Source organism: Schistocerca gregaria, chromosome 11 (assembly GCF_023897955.1).
Source record: "Schistocerca gregaria isolate iqSchGreg1 chromosome 11, iqSchGreg1.2, whole genome shotgun sequence".
NCBI classification, from domain to species: Eukaryota; Metazoa; Arthropoda; class Insecta; order Orthoptera; family Acrididae; genus Schistocerca; species Schistocerca gregaria.
The window spans coordinates 82110612-82134445 of record NC_064930.1 but is presented as its reverse complement, the minus strand read 5'-3'; the positions used below and the strand labels follow the sequence as shown (position 1 = coordinate 82134445).

The window sequence follows — 23834 nt, the reverse complement described above, 5'->3', positions numbered from 1 at the left end:
ATGGAGCACTTTGTACTGACTCCGACGTCATTGCAAACCGCTTGGCAGAGCACTTTGCCCTGAATTCCGCTTCTGCCAACTACCCCTTGGGCTTCCTCTCCATTAAAGAGCGGACAGAACGTCGGAGTCTTTCTTTTCGCACCCACCATCCTGAATTGTACAATGTTACATTCAGTGAGTGAGAATTTCACAGTGCCCTCGCCGCTTGTCCTGATACCACTCCTGGGCCAGATAGCATCCACTCTCAGATGCTGAAACACCTTTCAGTGGACTGCCAGCGACGCCTCCTCGACCTTGACAACCGCATTTGGGTCGAGGGTGAGTTTCTGTCGCAATGGCGGGAAAGTCTTGTTGTCCCTATTCTGAAACCGGGGAAGAACCCTTCAGGGTGGACAGCTACCATCCCATTAGCCTCACCAACGTTCTTTCCAAGTTGCTTGAATGGATGGTGAGCTGGCGCTTGAATTGTGTACTAGAGTCTCGGGCCCTTCTGGCTCCGTCTCAGGGTGGGTTCCGTAAAGGCCGCTCCGCCGCCGACAATCTGGTGAGCCTGGAGTCGGCCATCCGTACTGCCTTTGCCCGCCGTCAGCATCTGGTCGCTGTCTTTTTTGTCATGTGGAAGGCGTATGATACGACATGGCATCATCACATCCTTTCTACGCTTCATGGATGGGGTCTTTGGGGCCCTCTGCCGATCTATATCCGCAATTTTCTGTCGTATTGTACCTTCCGCGAGCATGTCGCGGCCTCATATAGTTGTTCCCAAGTCCAGGAGAGCGGTGTGCCACAGGGTTCTGTTCTAAGTGTCTGTCTGTTTTTAATAGCCATTAAGGGGCTCGCTGCGGCCATGGGAAATTCTGTCTCCGCTTCCCTGTATGCTGACGACTTCTGCCTTTACTACAGCTCTATTGGCATTGCAGCTGCTGAACGTCAGCTACAGGGCGCAATCCGCAAGGCGCAGTCTTGGGCTGTAGCGCATGGTTTTCAGTTTTCGGCAGCCAAGACCTGCATTATGCATTTCTGCTGACGACGCACTGTTCACCCGGAGCCGCGGCTTAATCTTGACGGCGAGCTTCTTCCAGTGGTAGAGTCACATACGTTTTTGGGGGTGGTTTTTGATGCCCAGTTGACTTGGCTGCCTCATATTCAGCAGCTTAAACAGGCGTGTTGGCAGCATCTAAATGCTATGCGATGCCTGAGCCACACCAGGTGGGGTGCCGACCGATCTACTCTCCTACGGCTTTACCAGGCGTTAGTCCAGTCCCGTCTGGACTATGGGAGTCTGGCTTATGGCTCAGCATCCCCATCTGCGTTGCGGGTGCTGGACCCAATACGACACAGCGGGATACGACTTGCCACTGGTGCCTTCTGGACCAGCCCTGTGGACAGCATCCTAGTGGAGGCAGGTGTCCCTCCCCTGCGGTTATGACGCCAACGTTTGCTGGCCTCTTATGCTGCCCACGTTTTTAGCTTGCCTGGGCACCCCAACTATCGTCTCCTGTTCCCGCAATTGGTCGTCCATCTGCCAGAACGTCGGCCTCAGTCAGGTTGTACGATCGCGGTCCGAGTCAAAGAGCTTCTTTCCGGGCTTACGGTTCTCACTGTTCCACATTCTTTCCGGGCCACATTGCGTACACCCCCATGGTGTGTGCCTCGCCCTTGCCTTCGGCTCGACTTGGCACAGGGCCCGAAGGACTCAGTCCCTCCGGAGGCCTTCCGACGCCGCTTTTATTCCATCCTGGCCACGTATCAGGGCTCTGGCATTGTCTACACCGACGGTTCGATGGTTGCTGGTCGTGTTGGTTATGCACTAACTCTAGGGGACCATTCTGAACAACGTCCATTGCCGGCTGGCTGCAGTGTTTACACTGCTGAGCTGGTCACCATCTTTCGTGTCCTAGAGTATATCCGCTCCTGCTCAGGTGAGTCCTTCGTTATCTGTAGCGATTCCCTGAGCAGTTTACGAGCTCTCGACCAGTGTTTCCCTCGTTCTCGTCTGGTGATGGCTATCCAGGAGTCCCTGCATACTCTTGCGCGTTGCAGCCGCTCTGTGGTCTTCTTGTGGAACCCAGGCCATGTTGGGATACCCGGCAATGAGAATGTTGACCGCCTGGCGAAAGAGGCCACCAGTACACCATCTCTGGACATTGGCCTCCCAGAGACAGATTTGCGAGCGTTCCTACGCAGCAAAATTCTGGACCTTTGGGACACTGAATGGCGTGCCCTGCCTTCACGAAACAAACTTCGGGCCATCAAGGAGGCTACCAGTGTGTGGCGCTCCTCCTTGCAGGCCTCTCGCAAGGAGTCTGTTGTCCTCTGCCGGCTCCGCTTTGGGCACACATGGCTGACGCACGGCCACCTATTGCGACGTGAGGACCCACCTTTATGTCACTGCGGCTCTGTTTTGACAGTGGTACACATTTTATTGGACTGTCCACTTTTAGCTGCGCTCAGGCAGTCGTCCGCACTGCCTGACACGCTCCCTGCGCTTTTAACAGATGACTCTGCTATGGCTGACTTAGTTTTACATTTTATTTGATCAGGGGGTTTTTATCGTTTAATCTGAGTGTTTCTGTTTCATTTTATTGTATTACGTTGTGTTGATTCTGGCCTTTGGCCTACGATTTTAAACTGAGTTTTTAATGTGTTCTCGGTGGTTGGCTTTTCCTTTTTTATCCCTATGGTCGCCCAACTACCACCACACTCTGTGTGGTTTTACTTTGTTTTGTCTGTCTGAGTATTTCTTGTCCTATGTCGTCTGCTGTGTTTCTTGTTGTTCGTTTTCCTTCTCTTTAGGAGGTTTTAGTTTTTTTTGAAAAAGGGACCGATGACTGTAGCAGTCTGGTCCCTTTAACCCTCTACAAACCAACCAACCGCTACTAGCACTGAACTGGGGTAGGTCCCGGCGCACTCGCTCGCCCCTGTATCTCACACATGATACAGCGCTCGGTTTGCTTCGAGGGATATCTTCGCAGGCAGTAGGCACTTCTGTGGTGCTCCGAGGAGACGCTGCACACCCGTATTGGAAGAGGCCTTAAGTGCATCGTGTTGCAGAAAACCTGTCAATGAGTACACAAGTGATTGGGCACGCAACGGATGCTGCACCCAGTACTGTCTGATACATCATCAGTGACTGACAGCTACATCTGTACCCCCTCCGACACTCCGTACCACGTCTGATACTCAAAGACACAGGGAGGAAGCACAAACCAGGTCAGACACCAACCGATCTGACATAAGCACTCCCCACCATGTCTACACCATTGCATACCTGCCTAACAAATATTTTCAAACGGCTGTAGCACAGAAACAGTATGTTTCTGGACATGTGTTCCAGTTCAAAATATTATCTACTCAGTTCCCTCTACAAGTCCTATACGGAACAGAAATTTCTGAACACTGTGTATGTGTAAAGTGCACCATGTGCCTGCTCATGTTATAAAAATCATTGTGCCTGCTCGAGTGTTAAGACGTTGCTTAAGAGTGTACCAGACATCATACCTCTTGCTTCTCTTCACATATTTCTCTCAAATCCTCAGCAAATTATTAACTGAAGTCATCGTAGGCTGCACAAAAGAGACAGATATCTGTACATCTTTACACAGTATGTCAATTTTGGCGACAATGGCAATTTTCAAGTAATCAATTCCTGCATGTACAGGTTCAGGTGGCTAACCTTTTCACCTCTAATCACTTCTGACTTGTTAAAAAGAGTTGTAATCCCTTTCCACCTGGACAGGCACTGATGAAACAAAGAACAACATGCATTCACTATTTAATTAATTACTGGTATTCGGGCACCTATATTTTAGAATGAGATTTTCACTGTGCTGCAGAGTGTGCGCTGATATGAAACTTCCTGGCAGATTAAAACTGTGTGCCGGACCGAGACTCAAACTCGGGACCTTTGCCTTTCGCAGACAAGTGCTCTACCAACTGAGCTACCCAAGCACGACTCACGCCCCGTCCTCACAGCTTTACTTCTGCCAGTACCTCGTCTCCTACCTACCAAACAGTCGTGCTTGGGTAACTCAGTTGGTAGGGCACTTGCCCCCGAAAGGCAAAGGTCCCTAGTTCGAGTCTCGGTCCGGCACACAATTTTAATCTGCCAGGAAGTGTCACCTATATTTTATTTTTTACTTTTTTTATAGAACTACTGTATTGTGAATCTTTATGTTCTCTTGTCATAATACTTGCTCCACAAAACTACAGGAATTCATCCGTTAGCAGACTTTGTCCGCTGTTAATACATAGAGGGAAAAAAATTCCGACATCGAGAATGAGTTGTATGACATGAATGAAAGTTGGTAGGTGTGTTTCTACATCTGAAAGATGTTGTCTATTCAAATTTTGTGCCACTTGCATTAGAATAGCACCGGTAGTGCCACTGTGGGAGTGTCAAATTGAGTTTGCTTTAAATATATGTTGTAATGGTCATGCCGGCCGGAGTAGGCGAGCAGTTCTAGGCGCTACAGTCTGGAACCACGCAACCTCTACGGTCGCTGGTTCGAATCCTGCTTCGGGCATGGGTGTGTGTGATGTCCTTAGGTTTGTTAGGTTTGAGTTCTAGGGGACTGATGACCTCAGAAGTTGAGCTCCATAGTGCTCAGAGCCATTTGAACCATTTTTGTAATGGTCATGAGTTTGAATGAGGTCGTGTAATAGAACTAAGAGAAACCGGATGTTCCTTTTGTGATATTGCAGAAAGTCACTGTACACGATTACTGGCAGCAATGAGTGTGTGAATGCACAGTGTCGAGCAGACTGGGGTCCAGACAGCCACGCGGCACTACAGAGAGGTAAAACTGTCAGATTTGGTTTATGGCTCGGGCGCATTGTACTGCATCTGCAGCAGCAGTTTGAGCAGCAGTTGGCACCACAGTGACACAGCAGACTGTTAAAAATTGGTTACTTCAGTGAAAGCTCCGAGCCAGACGCCTTGTAGTGTGCATCCACTGACCACAGACAAGTTTGTTGGAGGGCAGGTTGGAGGTCTAAAGTGTTTTTATTGTTGGTTTAGAGTTTTATGTACACTACTGGCCATTAAAATTGCCACACCAAGAAGAAATGCAGGTGGTAAACGGGTATTCATTGGACAATTATATTATACTAGAACTGACATGTGATTACATTTTCACGCAATTAGGGTGCATAGGTCCTGAGAAATCAGTACCCAGAACAACCACCTCTGGCCGTAGTAGCGGCCTTGATACGCCTGGGCATTGAGTCAAACAGAACTCGGATGGCGTGTACAGGTACAGCCGTCCATGTAGCTTCAATACGATACCACAGTTCATCAAGAGTAGTGGCTGGCATATTGTAATAAGCCAGTTGCTCGGCCACCATTGACCAGACGTTTTCAGTTGGTGAGAGATCTGGAGAATGTGCTTGTTTTCATTTGTGACAGGAGGTGTGGAATATGAGAAAACAGCAATGTGTGACAACAATTTTAACATCTTAAATACGAGGGCTATCCACAAAGTACATTACGTTTTCGTTTGTGTCCGTTAGGGGTGGGGCTAGTGCAGCCATCTTGGTGTTATGGCATTCCGCCGCTCAGTCGGCATCCTGCCGTGCTAGTGAGAGGTTCGTGCTGTACTCCATTGAGTTACTCTGACAGTTTGAAATGTCAGCGGTAATTGAAAATGCCGCGAAGTGTGAAGTGCGTGCTGTAATAAGGTTTCTGACTGCAAAAAACTGTACACCGATAGAAATCTATTGGCAGCTTTGTGAAGTGTATGGGGAAAAGATAATCACTGAAAGTGCAGTGCATCAATGGGTCATAAAATTTAAAAATGGCCGAACTAACGTTCACGACAAAGAGTGAAGTGGAAGACCCAGCATAGTGACTGCCAAACTAGTCGAAAAAGTCGATGCCGCAGTCCCTGAAAAACCGTAATTTCACAATAACGGAACTCTATGAGTTTTCCACAAATTTCACGAATTTTGTTGCACGAAATCGTTACCGAAAAGCTTGGTTACCACAAGTTTTGTGCAAGATGGATACCAAAAATCTTGACAGAGATTCACAAAAAGCTGCGAATGGTTGCAGCATTAACATTTTTGGACACTTACGAGAAAAATGGCGACTCATTACTCGATCGCATCGTTATTGGTGATGAAACATGGATTAAGTATGTGAACTGCAAGACAAAATTGCAGCCAATGCAGTGGGGCCACACAAATTCGCCCAAAAAACCCAAGAAATGCATGCAGACAATGTCAGCAAGGAGGGTGATGGCGACTGTCTTTTGAGACAGAAAAGGTGTGATTTTTGTGGATAAACTCTCAGAGGTATTGCCAAACTCTGCACAACCTCTGAAGGGTGGTACGAAACAAGCGCAGGGGAAAGTTGGGCTCAAAGATCTTGCCGCTTCACGACAACGCCCGGGCCCATATGGCAAATGCCACTCGTGAAGTTCTCGAATCTTGTAAGTGGGAGTTGTTTCCTCATCCGCCGTACAGTCCCGACCTGGCACCGAGCGACTTCCACTTATTCCCAGCAATGAAGAAGTGGTTGGCTATGCAGCGTTTTGGTGACGATGCACAGCTTCAAAAAGAGGTAACCATGTGGTTGGATGCACAGGTGGCCAAATTTTACGACGAAGGAATTTCTGAGCTCGTCCATCGCTATGATAAGTGCCTTAATTTAAATGGCAACTATGTAGAAAAGTAGTACTTAAGTGTGGCTTTCATCTGTATATAATAAAAAAATTGCAATACTTTATTTATTTTTAATTCCAAAACGTAATGTACTTTGTGGATAGCCCTCGTATATGCTTTGTCGTATTCTTCTGCTTTTCAGCGATTACGGGCCCTGTAGACCGCGCGCCGCATCGACGATCTGCTTCCCTCTTCTTCTATCTCTCGCTGTCTCTCTCTACCCTGTGAGGATTCCTAATGCTGTGGCATCCTTCTCTGTCATCTTTTCTCCGTCTGTGAGCTTGACCCTGTGGTCTTGTTGCTTGGAGAGTGCCCTCAGATGCCTTCTTAGGAATTCTGTTGCTTTCCATTCTAACCACAGGCCCAGCCTCTTACAGTCTCCTACTTTGTAATTTCTGGATGATAGCGGGTTGCTCCATTAACAGATAAATTTCAATGCTGTGATTACGTAGGCTTTCCCGGCATAATAAGTCTTGAAAGTCTCTTCGGGTTTGCTGCCGGATCCTAAAATCAACTTGACTTGATATTTCAGGGAGGTGGCGCTGCCCTTAGTGGAACACTGCTAGCAACGATATCTCACACTCGGGGCCACACCGAAGAACATTCAATTTTGATGAGAGATAATGCAGGATTCCATGTCTTGTTAAGAGAAAACCCATTGTCTCTGTAGATTAAATTATCAGGAAAATGCATTCTCTGAGAAGCAGATTTGTCAGGCTATAGAGTTTGGGCCATCTTCGGAGGTGTACGAAGAGGAACATAGATCGGTGGCCTTTCTTCCTTATGCTGGAGGCTTACCGTTTAAGATTGGGCGAATTTTAAGGAATTTTAACATTAAGTGTGTGTTCCGCCCACCTTCTAAGATTAGGGCACTGCTCAGCTCTGTGAAAGATGATTTGAGGCTTAGGAAACCTGGTGTGTACAAAATTCTGTGTCAATGTGGAAAAGCTTACATTGGCAGTTCAATTCGCACAGTGCGCGTGACAGGTGTGTGGAACACGCCGTCATACGAGGCTACGACAGCCGGAAAAATCGGCAGTAGCAGAACACCGCTTAAATCAGGGACACAGTATGAAATTTGATGAAACTGTGGTAGTTGCCAACATTTCTTGTTTTTGGAAGAGTGTCTATAAAGAGGCGATTGAAATTAAGTTGGCTGATAGTTTAATCAACAGAGACAATGGGTTTCCTTTTAGCAAGACGTGCAATCCTGTATTATCTCGCATCAAAATTGAACATTCTTCGGTGCGGCCTCGATTGCGATATATCGTTGCCAACAGTCTTTCACTAAGGGCGGCGCCACCTCCCTGTCTTAGGGGGCAGCAACCGTGATGGGCGGCGCATCTGCCGTGTACTGGACGGTGGCCTATATACGACATCGATTTGCAGCCTGGCATCAGTTCTCAGCGGGGCTCGTCACCAGAAGCAGCTTTCCCAGAAGATGGCGACCAGTTGGATTGCCGCAATATCGAGTCGAGTCGATTTTACAATCCGGCAGCAAACCCAAAGAGACTTTAGAGTCAAATTTCAATGCTCTTTTGAATCTCCACATTACATTCCCCAACTGAGCCCCCAGATCTTTGTCACCACTTTTCTTTCAAAAACACATTCAGTTTTTCTCTTTCTTTCTCGGTAAGCATCCAGCTTTACGAACCGTGCAGTACTATTAGGCAGACGATGGTGTTATAAAGGGTGTATCATAATTAATGGTGTAAATGCATACAGTTGAAAGTACACAATACTAGAAGCAAAAAAAAGTCTCAGTAAACATAGGGTCGAAAATGCATACCTTAAGAGCTACGAGTAATTTTTCATCTTGGATACTGTGGAGCAAATCTCTTCTACTGCAAGCTCTTTGCTTTCCATATTTTGGGAGACGGTTATATGGACCAAAACAAGAAAAAAAGTCCAGTAAACATGTGCTCTAAAATGCATACCTTAACAGTTGTGAGCACTTGTTCATTAGAAGAGTTGTGCTCCAGTGTACCAGAGATGAACAAGTACTCATAGCTCCTAAGGTATGCATTTTATAGCACATGTTTACTGGACATTTTTCTTGTTTTGGTCCATATTATCATATACCCGAAATATGGAAAGCAAGGAGCGTGCAGTAGAAGAGATTTGCTTCACAGTACTGAAGATGGAAAAATTACTCGCAGCTCTTAAGGTATGCATTTTTGACCCTACGTTTACTGAGACTTTTTTGCTTCTAGTGTCGTGTACTTTCAACTGTATGCATTTACGCCATTAATTATGATACGCCCTGTATATCTTCATGTTAGTGGTGACTGACAAAGCTTTACTTTTGAGTGGGCTGATTAGAGTGTACAGACATGTTGATCTTGAGGTTATTCTGTCATCAGCATCCAGTGTTATGATGTTTTTATTGCTGAAGCACGATCTGAGGTATTTAAACTGGTGAACTTTTCTGGATCCAGAATGATGGTCAATTGCAAAGTGTGAATTTGGCTTCGAATCAACCTATGCCTGTATATTCTGTTTTTTCTTGGTTTATCAAATATATTACCTAATCAAACGTATTCCCGAAATATCTTTGCGTTATTTTTTAGTGTTGTAATTTTTTTTTGGTCAGTGTATTTCAGCTAGAAAAACCATTCCCCCGTCATTGGAGTGAGTTTAAAGACTGGAAGCACTCCTATTGACTTTATATGCCGACAGGAATCGTGCATGCGTACACAGGAAAAAATAGTGCAAGATATACCAGAAGAGCGGGAGCGATATGTGTTACTGTGTTGCTGTGTGTAAAGGAAGTTGCCTCACAAATTTTGATCGACAGGAGAACAGTAGCTTGTCAGTTAGAGTTAACTATTGTCATTGCCGGATGGCACGTTACTGCTGCATTAAATGTTGCCTGATGACGGTCTATTGATGGACCGCAGTATTACTGCACCTGAGAGTGAGGGTGCTTTTATTGTGAGGTTTAAAATGTGATATCTCACAAGGGCACACTGAATCACTTCATAACATGTGCACTACTGTCTCAAAATTGCTCACAGTACAATGCGCTTTCTGTAGTCACCACTGTACTCGCTTGCTGTAACGTCTTGGCACATTTATGGTAATGGTCACGGGAGGCTGTGTGCAGTAATATCGTGGTCGGGTAGTACTGACCGAAAGTGCCAACAACATTAATATTAAATAATCACAATTCAGACTGCTTTTTACAAACAGTATGTTGTGATCTATCTAGTTCCACGGACACTGTGTCCAAAATTATTTGACAAATAATTGTACGCTCAAAAAGAACCAAATCAAGCAAATATTGTAAAAGGTATGTATTTTAAATGCAATCGTGAACTGAAAGTAACACCACATGCATTTTTGGGCACCCATTGTACTTTTGATGATTTTATTGTTTCCCATTCCAAATTGCACACTGTGTCGAGGTCAGTCGAACGAAAAATGTTTACTTGTGTCAGAAGATACTTTGTTGGTCCACAGGTTGATAATCTGTAAAACTGAACACTTTTCACACATAAACGTAATTTATTTCATTTTGTATACTGTGACTGAACCAGAAACACACTGTCACACAGAAACAAAAGACAGTCATTTCAGTGCTTTGTTATATAATAAGACTCAGTTTCACTCAATGTAGTAATTTTATAAAGTCTTACATGTGACACATTATTAAAATACTTACTCTTGAATTTAAACAATCTTTCACAAATTTTACAATTTTCTTATGACTTTTTTTTTTATATTAAACTCACATTGTGTTTTAGGTTTCTACAATTCCTCACATATATTGAGTGGTTACTTTTCATTGTGTAGTAGTGTAAAATTTTTTCAAAGAAAGTTATTTTCATATACTAATCTAGCATGTACAGGGGGTTAAAAAAAGGTAGGGCCAAACTTTCAGGAAACATTCCTCACACACAAAGAAAGAAAATATGTTACATGGACATGTGTCCGGAAACGGTTACTTTCCATGTTAGAGCTCATTTTATTACTTCTCTTCAAATCACATTAATCATGGAATGTAAACGAAAAACAGCAACAGAATGTATCAGCGTGACTTCAAACACTTTGTTACAGGAAATGTTCAAAATGTCCTCCGTTAGTGAGGATACGTGCATCCACCCACCCTCCATCGCATGGAATCCCTGATGCGCTGATGCAGCCCTGGAGAATGGTGTATTGTATCACAGCCATCCACAATACGAGCACGAAGAGTCTCTACATTTGGTACCGGGGTTGTGTAGACAAGAGCTTTCAAATGCTCCCATAAATGACAGTCAAGAGGGTTGAGGTCAGGAGAGCGTGGAGGCCACGGAATTGGTCCACCTCTACCAATCCGTCAGTCACCGAATCTGTTGTTGAGAAGCGTACGAACACTTCGACTGAAATGTGCAGGAGCTCCATCGTGCATGAACCACGTGTTGTGTCATACTTGTAAAGGCGCATGCCAGATATTCCTTTTGTTTTACTCAATGACTTTCCATCAGTTACTATGAACTGTGACCTTTCTGACAGGAAGTCATGAATCCAGTCTCACAACTTAGGCATAATTTGATTGAAAGTCACTTGTGAGGAGTGGTGTCGAAAGTCTTCTGGAAATCTAAAAATGTGGTGGAATCAACCCTTGTCAATAGCACTCATTACTTCATGAGAAAAGAGAACTATTTGTGTTTCACAAGAATGATATTTTCTGAATCCGTGCAGACTATTTGCCGATAAATTGTTTTCTTCAAGGTAATATGCCAGAGGTAGCATCTGGCAGCCAAAAAATGCAGGCTGGTCTCCGTGAAAAAATTAATTATATACTGGCTCAGTGGCCTCTTCATCTTCTCCATTCCCTCATTTTCCAATTGAGAAAGTTGAATGACGGATGAAAATTTTTGATCAAATGCAGACACAATACGGCAGCACATATTGTGTGCTGAGAACTATAGGCCTGTAATGTACTTAGATGGAACTTAAATATGGTACAATTCCAAAGGAAGCTGTGTTCTGAAAGTGTCAGCTGGTAGAGGTGGCTGATTAACCTTCAAGGGTGTGTGTGTGTGTGTGTGTGTGTGTGTGTGTGTGTGTGTGTGTGTGTGTGTGTTTGAACAATCATAATGAAATTTTGGCAAATGATAATACACAACTAGGAGAGTATTTTGCCAGAAGGTTAACATACAGAACTTCCTTATCTACAACGATACAACTGAAGCTACAGTTTTTATTTATCTGTTTATTTATTTTCTATCCATTACTGCAATTTCTAAACAGTCATTCACTTCTTAGTATCAAAATGAATGTGAAATTCCTTCTTGTGTGTTACTGCAAACTGACAAAGTGAGTTTTCTAGTAACGTATTGACCTCTCTGATCACCTATTGCGTGTTTAATAAGACACACTATTTGAAGATGGTGTGACAGTAGCTATTCACAGGTGAGTTTGTGAAATTTGTACTGTGTTTTGGCAAAAAAGCAAAATTTAACGTGACAATTAAAACATATGTGCTACTCAAAACTTGTGAGTAGTGACACCTCTGTGAAGGAAAATAGGTTAACAATTGAAATGAAAATTGTTGTGTCTAGGAATCATGCCTACTCGGTTCACTAGACAAACAATCAAACAACTCGTATTAATGAGTTTTATTACATTAAGAAAATTACAGATATTTAACTTTGATAAATGTGTTGCAAACAATGCGCAGCATACAAAATAATCAGTCTTCACAATAGGCAAACAAAAGTCACTGAAGCTGCTATCGAAGTCACTAATTTTGAAGCTGCTATTGAAGTAGGCCTCCCCCCATGAACCATGGACCTTGCCGTTGGTGGGGAGGCTAGCGTGCCTCAGCGATACAGATAGCCGTACCGTAGGTGCAACCACAGCGGAGGGGTATCTGTTGAGAGGCCAGACAAACATGTGGTTCCTGAAGAGGGGCAGCAGCCTTTTCAGTAGTTGCAGGGGCAACAGTCTGGCTGATTGACTGATCTGGCCTTGTAACACTAACCAAAACGGCCTTGCTGTGCTGGTACTGCGAACGACTGAAAGGAAGGGGAAACTACAGCTGTAATTTTTCCCGACGGCATGCAGCTTTACTGTATGGTTAAATGATGATGGTGTCCTCTTGGGTAAAATATTCTAGAGGTAAAATAGTCCCCCATTTGGATCTACCGGCGGGGACTACTCAAGAGGACGTCGTTGTCAGGAGAAAGAAAACTGGCATTCTACGGATCGGAGCGTGGAATGTCAGATCCCTTAATCGGGCAGGTAGGTTAGAAAATTTAAAAAGAGAAATGGATAGGTTAAAGTTAGATATAGTGGGAATTAGTGAAGTTCGGTGGCAGGAGGAACAAGACTTTTGGTCAGGTGAGTACAGGGTTATAAATACAAAATCAAATAGGGGTAATGCAGGAGTAGGTTTAATAATGAGTAAAAAAATAGGAGTGCAGGTAAGCTACTACAAACAGCATAGTGAACGCATTATTGTGGCCAAGATAGACATGAAGCCAACTCCCAGTACAGTAGTACAAGTTTATATGCCAAGTAGCTCTGCAGATGATGGAGACATTGACAAAATGTATGAGGAGATAAAACAAATTATTCAGGTAGTGAAGGGAGACGAAAATTTAATAGTCATGGGTGACTACAATTCAACAGTAAGAAAAGGAAGAGAAGGAAACGTAGTAGGTGAAAATGGATTGGGGCTAAGAAATGAAAGAGGAAGCCGCCTCGTAGAATTTTTCACAGAGCATAACTTAATCATAGCTAACACTTGGTTCAAGAATCATAAAAGAAGGTTGTATACATGGAAGAATCCTGGAGATACTAGAAGGTATCAGATAGATTATATAGTGGTAAGACACAGATTTAGGAACCAGGTTTTAAATTGTAAGACATTTCCAGGGGCAGATGTGGACTCTGACCACAATCTATTGGTTAGGACCTGTAGATTAAAACTGAAGAAACTGCAAAAAGATAGGAATTTAAGGAGATGGCACCTGGATAAACTGACTAAACCAGACGTTGTACAGAGTTCCAGGGAGAGCATAAGCGAACAGTTGACAAGAATGGAGGAAAGAAATACAGTAGAAGAAGAATGGGTAGCTCTGAGGGATGAAGTAGTGAAGACAGCAGAGGATCAAGTAGGTAAAAAGACAAGGGCTAGTAGAAATCCTTGGGTAACAGGAGAGATATCGAATTTAATTGATGAAAGGAGAAAATATAAAAATGCTGTAAATGAAGCAGCCAAGAAGGAATACAAATGTCTCAAAAATGAGATCGACAGGAAGTTCAAAATGGCTAAGCAGGGATGGCTAGAGGACAAATGTTAAGGATTTAGAGGTTTATCTCACTAGGGGTAAGATAGATACTGCCTACAGGAGTGTTAATAGAGACCTGTGGAGAATATCAAGAACTGAGATGGAAACCCAGTTCTAAGCAAAGAAGGGAAAGCAGAAAGGTGGAAGGAGTATATAGAGGGTCTATACAAGGGCGATGTACTTGAGGACAATATTATGGAAATGGAAGAGGATGTAGATGAAGATGAAATGGGAGATACGATACTGCATGCGGAGTTTGACAGAGCACTGAAAGACCTGAGTCGAAACAAGGCCCCGGGAGTAGACATTCCATTAGAACTACTGACAGCCTTGGGAGGGTCAGTCCTGACAAAACTCTACCATGTGGTGAGCAAGCTGTATGAGACAGGCAAAGTACCCTCAGACTTCAAGAAGAATATAATAATTCCAGTCAAAAAGAAAGCAGGTGTTGACAGATGTGAAAATTACCGAACTATCAGTTTAATAAGTCACAACTGCAAAATACTAATGCGAATTCTTTACAGACGAATGGAAAAACTAGTAGAAGCCGACCTCAGGGAAGATCAATTTGGATTCCGTAGAAATATTGGAACATGTGAGGCAATACTGACCTTAAGAGTTATCTTAGAAGAAAGATTAAGAAAAGGCAAACCTATGTTTCTAGCATTTTTAGACTTATATAAAGCTTTTGACAATGTTGACTGGAATACTCTCTTTCAAATTCTAAAGGTGGCTGGGGTAAAATACAGGGAGTGAAAAGCTATTTACAATTTGTACAGAAACCAGATGGCAGTTATGAGTCGAGGGACACGAAAGGGAAGCAGTGGTTGGGAAGGGAGTGATACAGGGTTGTAGCCTCTCCCTGAAATTATTCAATCTGTATATTGAGCAAGCAGTAAAGGAAACAAAAGAAAAATTCGGAGTAGATATTAAAATCCATGGAGAAGAAATAGAAACTTTGAGTTTCGCCGATGACTTTGTAATTCTGTCAGAGACAGCAAAGGACTTGGAAGAGCAGTTGAACAGAATGGACAGTGTCTTGAAAGGAGGATATAAGATGAACATCAACAAAAGCAAAATGAGGATAATGGAATGTAGTCGACTTAAGTCGGGTGATGCTTAGGGAATTAGATTAGGAAATGAGACAATTAAAGTAGTAAAGGAGTTTTGCTATTTGGGGAGGAAAATAACTGAGGATGGTCGAAGTAGAGAGGATATAAAATATAGACTGGCAATGGCAAGGAAAGCGTTTCTGAAGAAGAGAAATTTAAGTGTCAGAAAAGCGTTTCTGAAAGTATTTGTATGGAGTGTAGCCATGTATCGAAGTGAAATGTGGATGATAAATAGTTTGGACAAGAAGAGAATAGAAGCTTTCGAAATGTGGTGCTACAGAAGAATGCTGAAGATTAGATGGGTAGATCACATAACTAATGAGGAGGTATTGAATAGAATTGGGAAGAAGAGGAGTTTGTGGCACAACTTGACAAGAAGAAGGGATCGGTTGGTAGGACATGTTCTGAGGCATCAGGGGATCACAAACTTAGCATTGGAGGGCAGTGTGGAGGGTAAAAATCGTAGAGGGAGACCAAGAGATGGATTCACTAAGCAGATTCAGAAGGATGTAGGCTGCAGTAGGTACTGGGAGATGAAGGAGGTTGCACAGGATAGCATGGAGAGCTGCATCAAACCAGTGTCAGGACTGAAGACCACAACAAGAACATTGAAGTAGGCCGTCAACAGTCGGGCGTGGTGCTTGTATCCACTTCACGAAGAGGCCGCTGCTGTCACGTTGTTGTCCTGGAAGGAGGTAGGTCAGTACACTATTAGCTGACCTCTTCTCATGGTGTTCTCTTTACTGTTGTTCTCGACTGGCGTGTCAGCACTTGACTTTGCACCGTAACAAAAATAAGTCACCAATTATGTTGCAGTTTAAGATGAATCCCATAACCCAATGTATCTTCAATAGTGAGTCCCGGGATCAATTCCTGGCTGAGGCAAGGGTTTTCACCTGCTTCAAGATGACTGGGTGTTTGTGTTGTCCTCAACATTTCATCGCCACTCGTGAAAGTGGCGAGACTGGACTGAGCAAAGGTTGGGAAGTTGCACGGACGCTGATAAACAGGCAGTTGAGTACCCCCCCCAAACCAAACATCAATATCCTCATCGCCATCATCAAAAGTATCTGGAAACCCCCAAAAATATATGTTTTTCATATTAGGTGCTGCCACCTACTGCCAGATACTCCATATCAGCAACCTCAGTAGTCATTATACATCATGGGAGAGCAGAGTGGGGTACTGTGCAGAACTCACAGACTTCGAACATGGTCAGGTGATTGGGTGTCACTTGTGTCATACCTCTGCACTCGAGATTTCCACTCTCCTAAACATCCCTAGGTCCACTGTTTGTGATAGTGAAGAGGAAATGTGAAGGGACACGTACAGCACAAAAACATACATGCCGACCTCATCTGTTGACTGATAGAGACCGCCAACAGTTGAAGATGGTCGTAATGTGTAATAGGGAGACATCTATCCAGTCCATCACACAGAAATTCTAAACTGCATCGGGATCCATTGCAAGTACTATGACAGTTAGGTGGGAGGTGAGATAACTTGGATTTCACGGTCGAGCGTCTGCTCGTAAGCCACACATCGTGCCAGTAAATGACAAATGACGCCTCGCTTGGTGTAAGGAGCATAAAGATTGGATGATTGAACAGTGGAAAAACGTTGTGTGGAGTGACAAATCATGATACATAATGTGATCTGATGGTAGGGTGTGGGTATGGCAAATGCCCGGTGAATGTCATCTGCCAGCGTGTGTAATGCCAACAGCAAAATTCGATGGCAATGTTGTTATGGTGTGGTCTTGTTTTTTTATGGAGGGGGGGCTTGCACCTCTTGTTGTTTTGCATGGCAGTATCACAGCACAGGCCTACTTTGAGGTTTTAAGCACCTTCTTGCTTCCCACTGTTGAGGAGCAATTCGAGGATGGCGATTGCATCTTTCAACATGATCGAGTACCTGTTCCTCTACCGACAGAATTACAATGTCATTGGCGAATTTCAAAGTTTTTATTTCTTCTCCATGGATTTTAATACCTACTCCGAAGTTACTCACACCTGTCTTCTCCATGGATTTTAATACCTACTCCAAAATTTTCTTTTGTTTCCTTTACTGCTTGCTCAATATACAAATTGAATAACATCGGGGATAGGCTTCAACCCTGTCTCACTCCCTTCCCAACCACTGCTTCCCTTTCATGTCCCTCGACTCTTATAACTACCATCTGGTCAGTATTGCCTCACATGTTCCAATATTTCTACGGAAGCCAAACTGATCTTCCCCGAGGTCGGCTTCTACTAGTTTTTCCATTCATCTGTAAAGAATTTGTGTTAGTATTTTGCAGCCATGGCTTATTAAACTGATATTTCGGTAATTTTTACATCTGTCAACACCTGCTTTCTTTGGGGTTGGAATTATTATATTCTTCTTGAAGTTCGATGGTATTTCACCTGTCTGATACATCTTGCTCACTGTCGTTTTTCCATACGATTATTAAAACACGACAGAGAGACATAACGGAGTCTTCAGTCATCAATACAATATTCTCCTTCACTATTTCCAACAGCCTCTTAACAATGGGGCAACTTTTTGATTCCGTGACTGTAGAAAATGTGTGGTTTTAAGATGAAGAACTTGTCGAACTGTGTTTGGAGTGCATTTTTGACCGAAAAGGAAGTTGCCTGAAGATTGTTCGATAGAGAGCAAAAAAGGTGAAATATCTGAGGGTACAAGTGCAGCTGAATAAGGTGGGTGTGGAACGATTTCACAACCAAGCAGTGTTTTTTTGTCAGTCTAGCAGAATGGGGGCCGGTGTTATCGTGGAGTAGAATCACTTCGTGCTGGCTTCCTGGTTGTTGTTCTCGAACTGCATCTGGAGGACATCTCAGTTGTTGTTGGTTGCAACTTGGGGAATCATTTGCAATACATCATACTGTCACTGTTCCACTGGATGTGTAACATTATCTTTTGCGGAAGGATGCAGGTCTTTGTATGGGAAGTTGCTACTTTCTTTGGGCTCAGCCATTCTTTTCTTTTCGTTGCGTTAGCATAAAGATACTATTTCGCGTCATCAGTAATGACAAGGGATTGGAATGGTCGGTGTTGCTCGTGAGCCATTTGATGACGAGCAATCAGAGGTGCACACACATGGACAACTGCTGATTTTTGTGATTTTGGCCCAGAGCACGAGGTACGTGTACACCAGATTTTTAAACCATCCTCGTTGCATGCAAATGTTGCACAACGGAGGAATGATCGTACTTCATCACATTTGCCAGTTCTCGGAGTACACTGACGTGCATCATTGTGGATTTGTGTGTTTAAACAATCTTCACCAAACCCTGAAGGTCTTCCGAAATGCGGAGAGTTGCTAATGCCAGAACTATCCTTAAATGAGAAAACCATTGCCTTGCTGTTCTCCACCTAGTGGCATTGTCCGCATACACAGTGCAAATGTTTGTGGCTGCCTCTGCTGTTGTCACCTCTCTGTTTAACTCGAACAGAAGAACGTGTCAGAAATGTTCTTATTTCTCCACACGGCACTCCAGTTTCTAGCCCCTGCAGATCCACTAATTGTCTCAAAATGACAATATGTAAACTCATGTAGTAACACTGAACTACAAATAAGAAATGACAAACAATAAATAAACCCATAGCAACCAGAATACCAACAAGCAAAACAAAAGTGCTGTGAACTTGTGTACACACTTAATGTATTATTCTCGTGTCAGAAACATACAGGCACATGTACATACATTTTACACATTTATGATTAAATTACTTTTGATCAAAACTTGGCAACTTCCAGTGCATTTTGTGTTGCTCGTTGAAGATAATGTGTACAGGAGACTAGGCACAATCGACACCGAAGCATGTGCCGGACTGCCTGTTCTTCTCCACACTCACACTGAATATTATTTGCATCAGTGTATCCCCATTTAGACAGGTTAAGTTTTGATCTTCCAACTCTGGATCTCTGTCTGTTCAGGGACTGCCAAGTTGTCCATTCCCTGTCATGGCCTGGAGGTAAAGCTTCAACTCTTTTTCCAACCAGGGGGAAGGTTGGTCATAGCCCTCCATGGTTGTAACCTAGCTTTTTCAGCAGTGGAACTAAGTTCCTTTGATGTCATAAGGAAACTCTTTCTCGACTTCAGTCGTTGTGGATGCAGTTTGTGCTCGTTCAGAGGATAAGTGATTTCCTGTTCCACTGCATTTCTTTCCTTGTTTGCAACTCTCTCTCTTTGAACTGGTGGTGCTGATATTCCTGCGAGGTGGTAAAACCGTTCGTCTGGAGTGGGTTTCGAGCAACCTGTTATAATTCTGCAGGTTTCGTTGAGAGCTACAACCACCTGCTTGGCATGAGTTGAATTATACCAAACAGGACAGGCATTCTCTGCCAAAGAATCGCATAGTGCCATTGCAAATGTTTGGATTGTTTAATGTTCGCTATCTCACCGTGATCCGGTCAGTTTCCAAAGGAGATTGTTCCTGGTGGAGACTTTCAATTTGCATTTCATGCAGTGCTTTTTGAAAGTGTCACTCCTAGGTATTTTCGAGCCTCACAGTGTTCCAGTTTGACCCCCGACCATACTATTTTCAACTTGCGAGTGGCTTCCTTGTTTCTCAAATGAAAAGCACACACTTGGGTCTTTGAAGTGTTTGGTTTAAGCTGGTTTGTGTTATCTGGATAGATCTTAGAGGGCGTTCGTGAGGTTGTCCTCCACCGATTCAAAATCTGCGCTCTGGGTGGCTAGAGTGAAGTCGTCAGCGTAGGAGCTGCTATCAGTGTTTGGAGTTATAGGTTGGTTGTTTGTGTATATATTAAACAGAATTGGAGCCAAAACACTCCCTTGTGGGAGGCCATTCTTCTGTAGTCTCTGTCGACTGCACCGTCCCAGAAAGTCGACAGAGAACCTGCGATTCTGCAGAAGGGAGGCGATGAGTCTGGTTAGACCTAAATCTTTGGTCAGATTGTAGACCTCGAGTAGTAGTAGCTGGTGACTGATCGTATCGTATCCTGCTGATATATACCTGCACCCTTTTCAGGGCCACAGTTAACAATTATATCAATTAACATATATACTTAATGATAATAATAACAGTGATAATGATAATAGTAATTAGAAAGTAATTTTAACAACAAAGCTTTATGAAAAATATCATTATACAAAGAAGACAAAATCTGAAGAATAATTTACAATGAACACCGCTCGCAAAGCAGGTGCAGTCCACATATGGATTTCACACTGATAGATGTGTCAGGGTGTATACGACCCTGGAGATCAGGAAAAAACACAGGAATTTTTCCATCCCAGAATTCAAAAAGATTCCCAGGTTTTTCCCAGATCTCCCAGTTGTTCCGGGTTTTCTCCGGATCTCCCAGTTGTCCCAGGTCGTAGACACCCTGACCCTGTGTGTGTACTGGGTCTAAATATTATGTAAGTTAATTAGCTCACTACAGTGTCCCCTCATGATCCCCATCCTCGTTTGATATTTGCAGAAGTTCGAGCTGATTTCGGCAGCGGCGTGCCCGACGTACCGGCCCGCCATGTCGCCCGCGGATTTCGCCGCGGGAGCTGCCGCCGACGGTGGACTGTCGACGGGGTCGGTGCTGTGCATCCTGCTGTTCGTGTTCCTAGGAGTGTACTTTGTGGGCGGAGCACTTGCCCTTCGACTGTTGCGGGGCGCCACTGGCCGGGAGATGGTACCCAACATCGAGTTCTGGTCAGCCCTGCCCGAGCTCGTCAAGGTACCGCACTGGCCTTTAGTCTGCTGTTGAAATCTGTTATTGTTGTGGTCTTCAGTCTAAAGCAGGCTCGTCCAAACTGTACCCCTGGGGCACTAGCACCCGCGATCAGCCAGCGCCCCGGGCGAATTCGTTTGTTGTTGCAGTAGTCGAGCTGTGTCGTTCAGCTGGCCGTGCAGACCGCCCGCCGTGCCACTCGACCTTATACCATTATAAGACTCAACCACGGGTTTGGATATTTTTCTAGCCATGGAAAATGTGTTAGAGTCAATCGGTTTAAAATGGGAATGCCTGACCAGTATGACGACAGATGGGAGCCCCTGCGCTACGAGGGATACGCACTGGATTCCTGGGTTATGTCAGGTCAAAAATGGCTGAAGTCGGCTGTTCCTTATTCGCGGCAGTCCATTGTCTGATATACCAGGAGGCACTTTGTGCAAAGATTGTCAACATAAAAAATGTTACGGACACAGTTCTTCGAACGGTTAATTATCTTCGATCGTATGGACTCACACATCACCAATTTAAAGAATTTCTGGCTGATCAACTCGTGGTCTCGCGGTGGCGTTTTTGCTTCCCGAGCACGAGGTCCCGGGTTCGATTCCCGGCGGGGTCAGGGATTTTTCCTGCCTCGAGATGACTGGGTGTTGTTGTTGTCGTCTTCATCATCATCATCATTTATTCCCATTACGGCCGGAGGAAGGCAATGGCAAACCACCTCCACTAGGGCCTCGCCTATTAAAGGCGGTGGCCGGCCGCAGTGGTCTCGCGGTTCTAGGCGCTCAGTCCGGAACCGCGCGACTGCTACGGTCGCAGGTTGGAATCCTGCCTCGGGCATGGATGTGTGTGCTGTCCTTAGGTAAGTTAGGTTTAAGTAGTTCTAAGTTCTAGGGGACTGATGACCACAGATGTTAAGTCCCATAGTGCTCAGAGACATTTCGTAAAGCGTAGCGGGTCGCCCGCGTCACTCCCTGCACTCTCTAAACAAGCATGGGAATCATCATCATCATCATCATCATCATCATCATCATCATCATCATCATCGAAGCGGAATACCCGAATATCCCCCACCACACCGAATTAAGATGGCTGAGCAGAGGGAAGGTGCTTCATCGGTTTTTCTCCTTGAGGGATGAAATAAATACCTTTTTGAAATGAAAGGACGTCCAGAAGAATTACTTTGTGATCCTAAGTGGGTGGCAAATTAGGCTTTTCTGAATGTCCTTACTGGTCATTTAAATACTTTGATTTTCGCCTTGGAGTGAAATGTTCACTCAGTTGCTGATTTAGTGCAGATGATTCAAGCACTTAAAAAAAACTTATTTTGTGGGGAAAACAGCTGTGCAAGAAGAATTGTGGACACTTTCCTGCACTAGACAGTGTTAAAGAAATGTGGATTTTTCAGATTATGTTGAAATCATTTGCGAATTACAAGAACAGTTTGAAAGCAGGTTTTTGGAGATAATTGAGCTTCAACCGGCCTTATATATATTTGTTCGCCCGTTTCCCCTTCGGGGAGAGAACGTCTCACGAGTGCTTCAACTAGAGCTGATTGACCTGCAGTGCGATATCCGCCTGAAGAACAGCTTTCTTATGTGTAAAACTTTGGATGACTTTTACAGATGTCTTCCACGAGAAAAATATCCTCTTTTGCACAAGCATGCGGCCGAATTTCTTTCAATGTTAGGTTCTATGTATATTTGTGAGCACTTTATCTCTCTTTTAAAGCTTGCTAAAACTAAGAACTGTTCATTAGTTGGCGATAAAAGTTTGAGTGATTCTTTGAGGTTAGCAATCTCACGGAATATTGTACCAAACCTAGACAAAATAGTTTCCTCGGAAAAGAAAAAACGTGTAAAATGTTAATTGTCTTCTTTAACAATGTTGACTGTAAGAATTAAAGGGCTTTATAACCTTAATTCTATTTTTAATAGGTTTTCAAAACTTGGTCAGTTAAAATTATTATGTACAAAACAGCAAACTAAGGGTCCGATTTCTAAACTCTGAAAAGGGATACAAAAAGCTATAGCACGAAGTATAACAAAAAGTATTTACTTGTAACTACTAACAGTAAGAATGAGACACTATATCTTACATAAAACTATTTCTAAAATATAATATTTTGTTTATGTAGGATCAGACCGCGGGACAGTTCAGCGCAGAGCAGTGGTGTGCGGTCTCACTCACTCTGCAGCTCTCTCTCTCTCTCTCTCTCTCCCTCTCTCTCTCTCTCTCTGTTCCATACCTCAGTACCTCATTAGATAAAAACTGAACCCTTCCATAGGATCACTTTGCTGTCTCTCTCTCTCTCTCTCTCTCTCTCTCTCTCTCTCTCTCTCTTTTTCTCTTTCTCCTATGGCGGCACTAGCGACACACGGTCGCGGACGGGGCACTGAACTACAGTGCCTTGCGCCAGCGGGGCGTGGGCGTGGGCGCACCGGCCGGGTGCAATTCTTGGATGAGCCTGGTCTAAAGCCTGGTTTGATGCAGTTCTCCGTGCTAATCGATCCTGTACAAGCCTCTTCACCTCTGTATAAATCCTGCAACCGACATCCACTCGGATCTACTTATGTACTCGAGCATTCGTCCCCCTCTACAACTTTTATCCTCCAAACTTTGTTCAGTTACCGAATCAACGATTGCTTGTGTCCTATCAACCAATTACTTTTTTTAGTCAAGTTTTCCATATATTTAAGTTCTGTCTTATGTCATTGAGTGTCTCCTCATTATCCTTGTCTAAACTGTTTATTGTCCACGTCCACATCTGTGATCTGTCCAAGGCTACACTCTTTGTAAATACCTTCAGAAAAGACTATACTTAAATCTGTATTCAATGTTAACAAGTCTATCTTCTTCAGAAACATTTTTCTTGCCATAGCCAGTCTACATTTTATATCCTCTTTACTTCGGCCGTCGTGTAATTTACTGCCCAAATACAGTAGAACTCTTTGTTTCCATTAGCATCACCTAATTTAAACTGACTACATTCTATTATCATTGTTTTGCTTTTATTGGTGTTCATCTTACATCGCACCGAGCGAGGTGGCGCAGTGGCTAGCATACTGGACTCGCATT

At 43.8% G+C, this 23834-nt stretch overlaps 1 protein-coding gene across 1 annotated transcript in view; it reads left to right on the top strand.

Moving 5' to 3' along the window:
• The window catches only part of LOC126295331 (cation-dependent mannose-6-phosphate receptor-like), a 141180-nt gene that overhangs the window by 91346 nt on the left and 26000 nt on the right, over positions 1 to 23834 (top strand). Inside the window, exon 5 of the mRNA XM_049987799.1 lies at positions 20514 to 20762. Coding sequence (XP_049843756.1) covers positions 20514 to 20762 — 249 coding nt within the window. The remainder of the gene's footprint in view (positions 1 to 20513; positions 20763 to 23834) is intronic.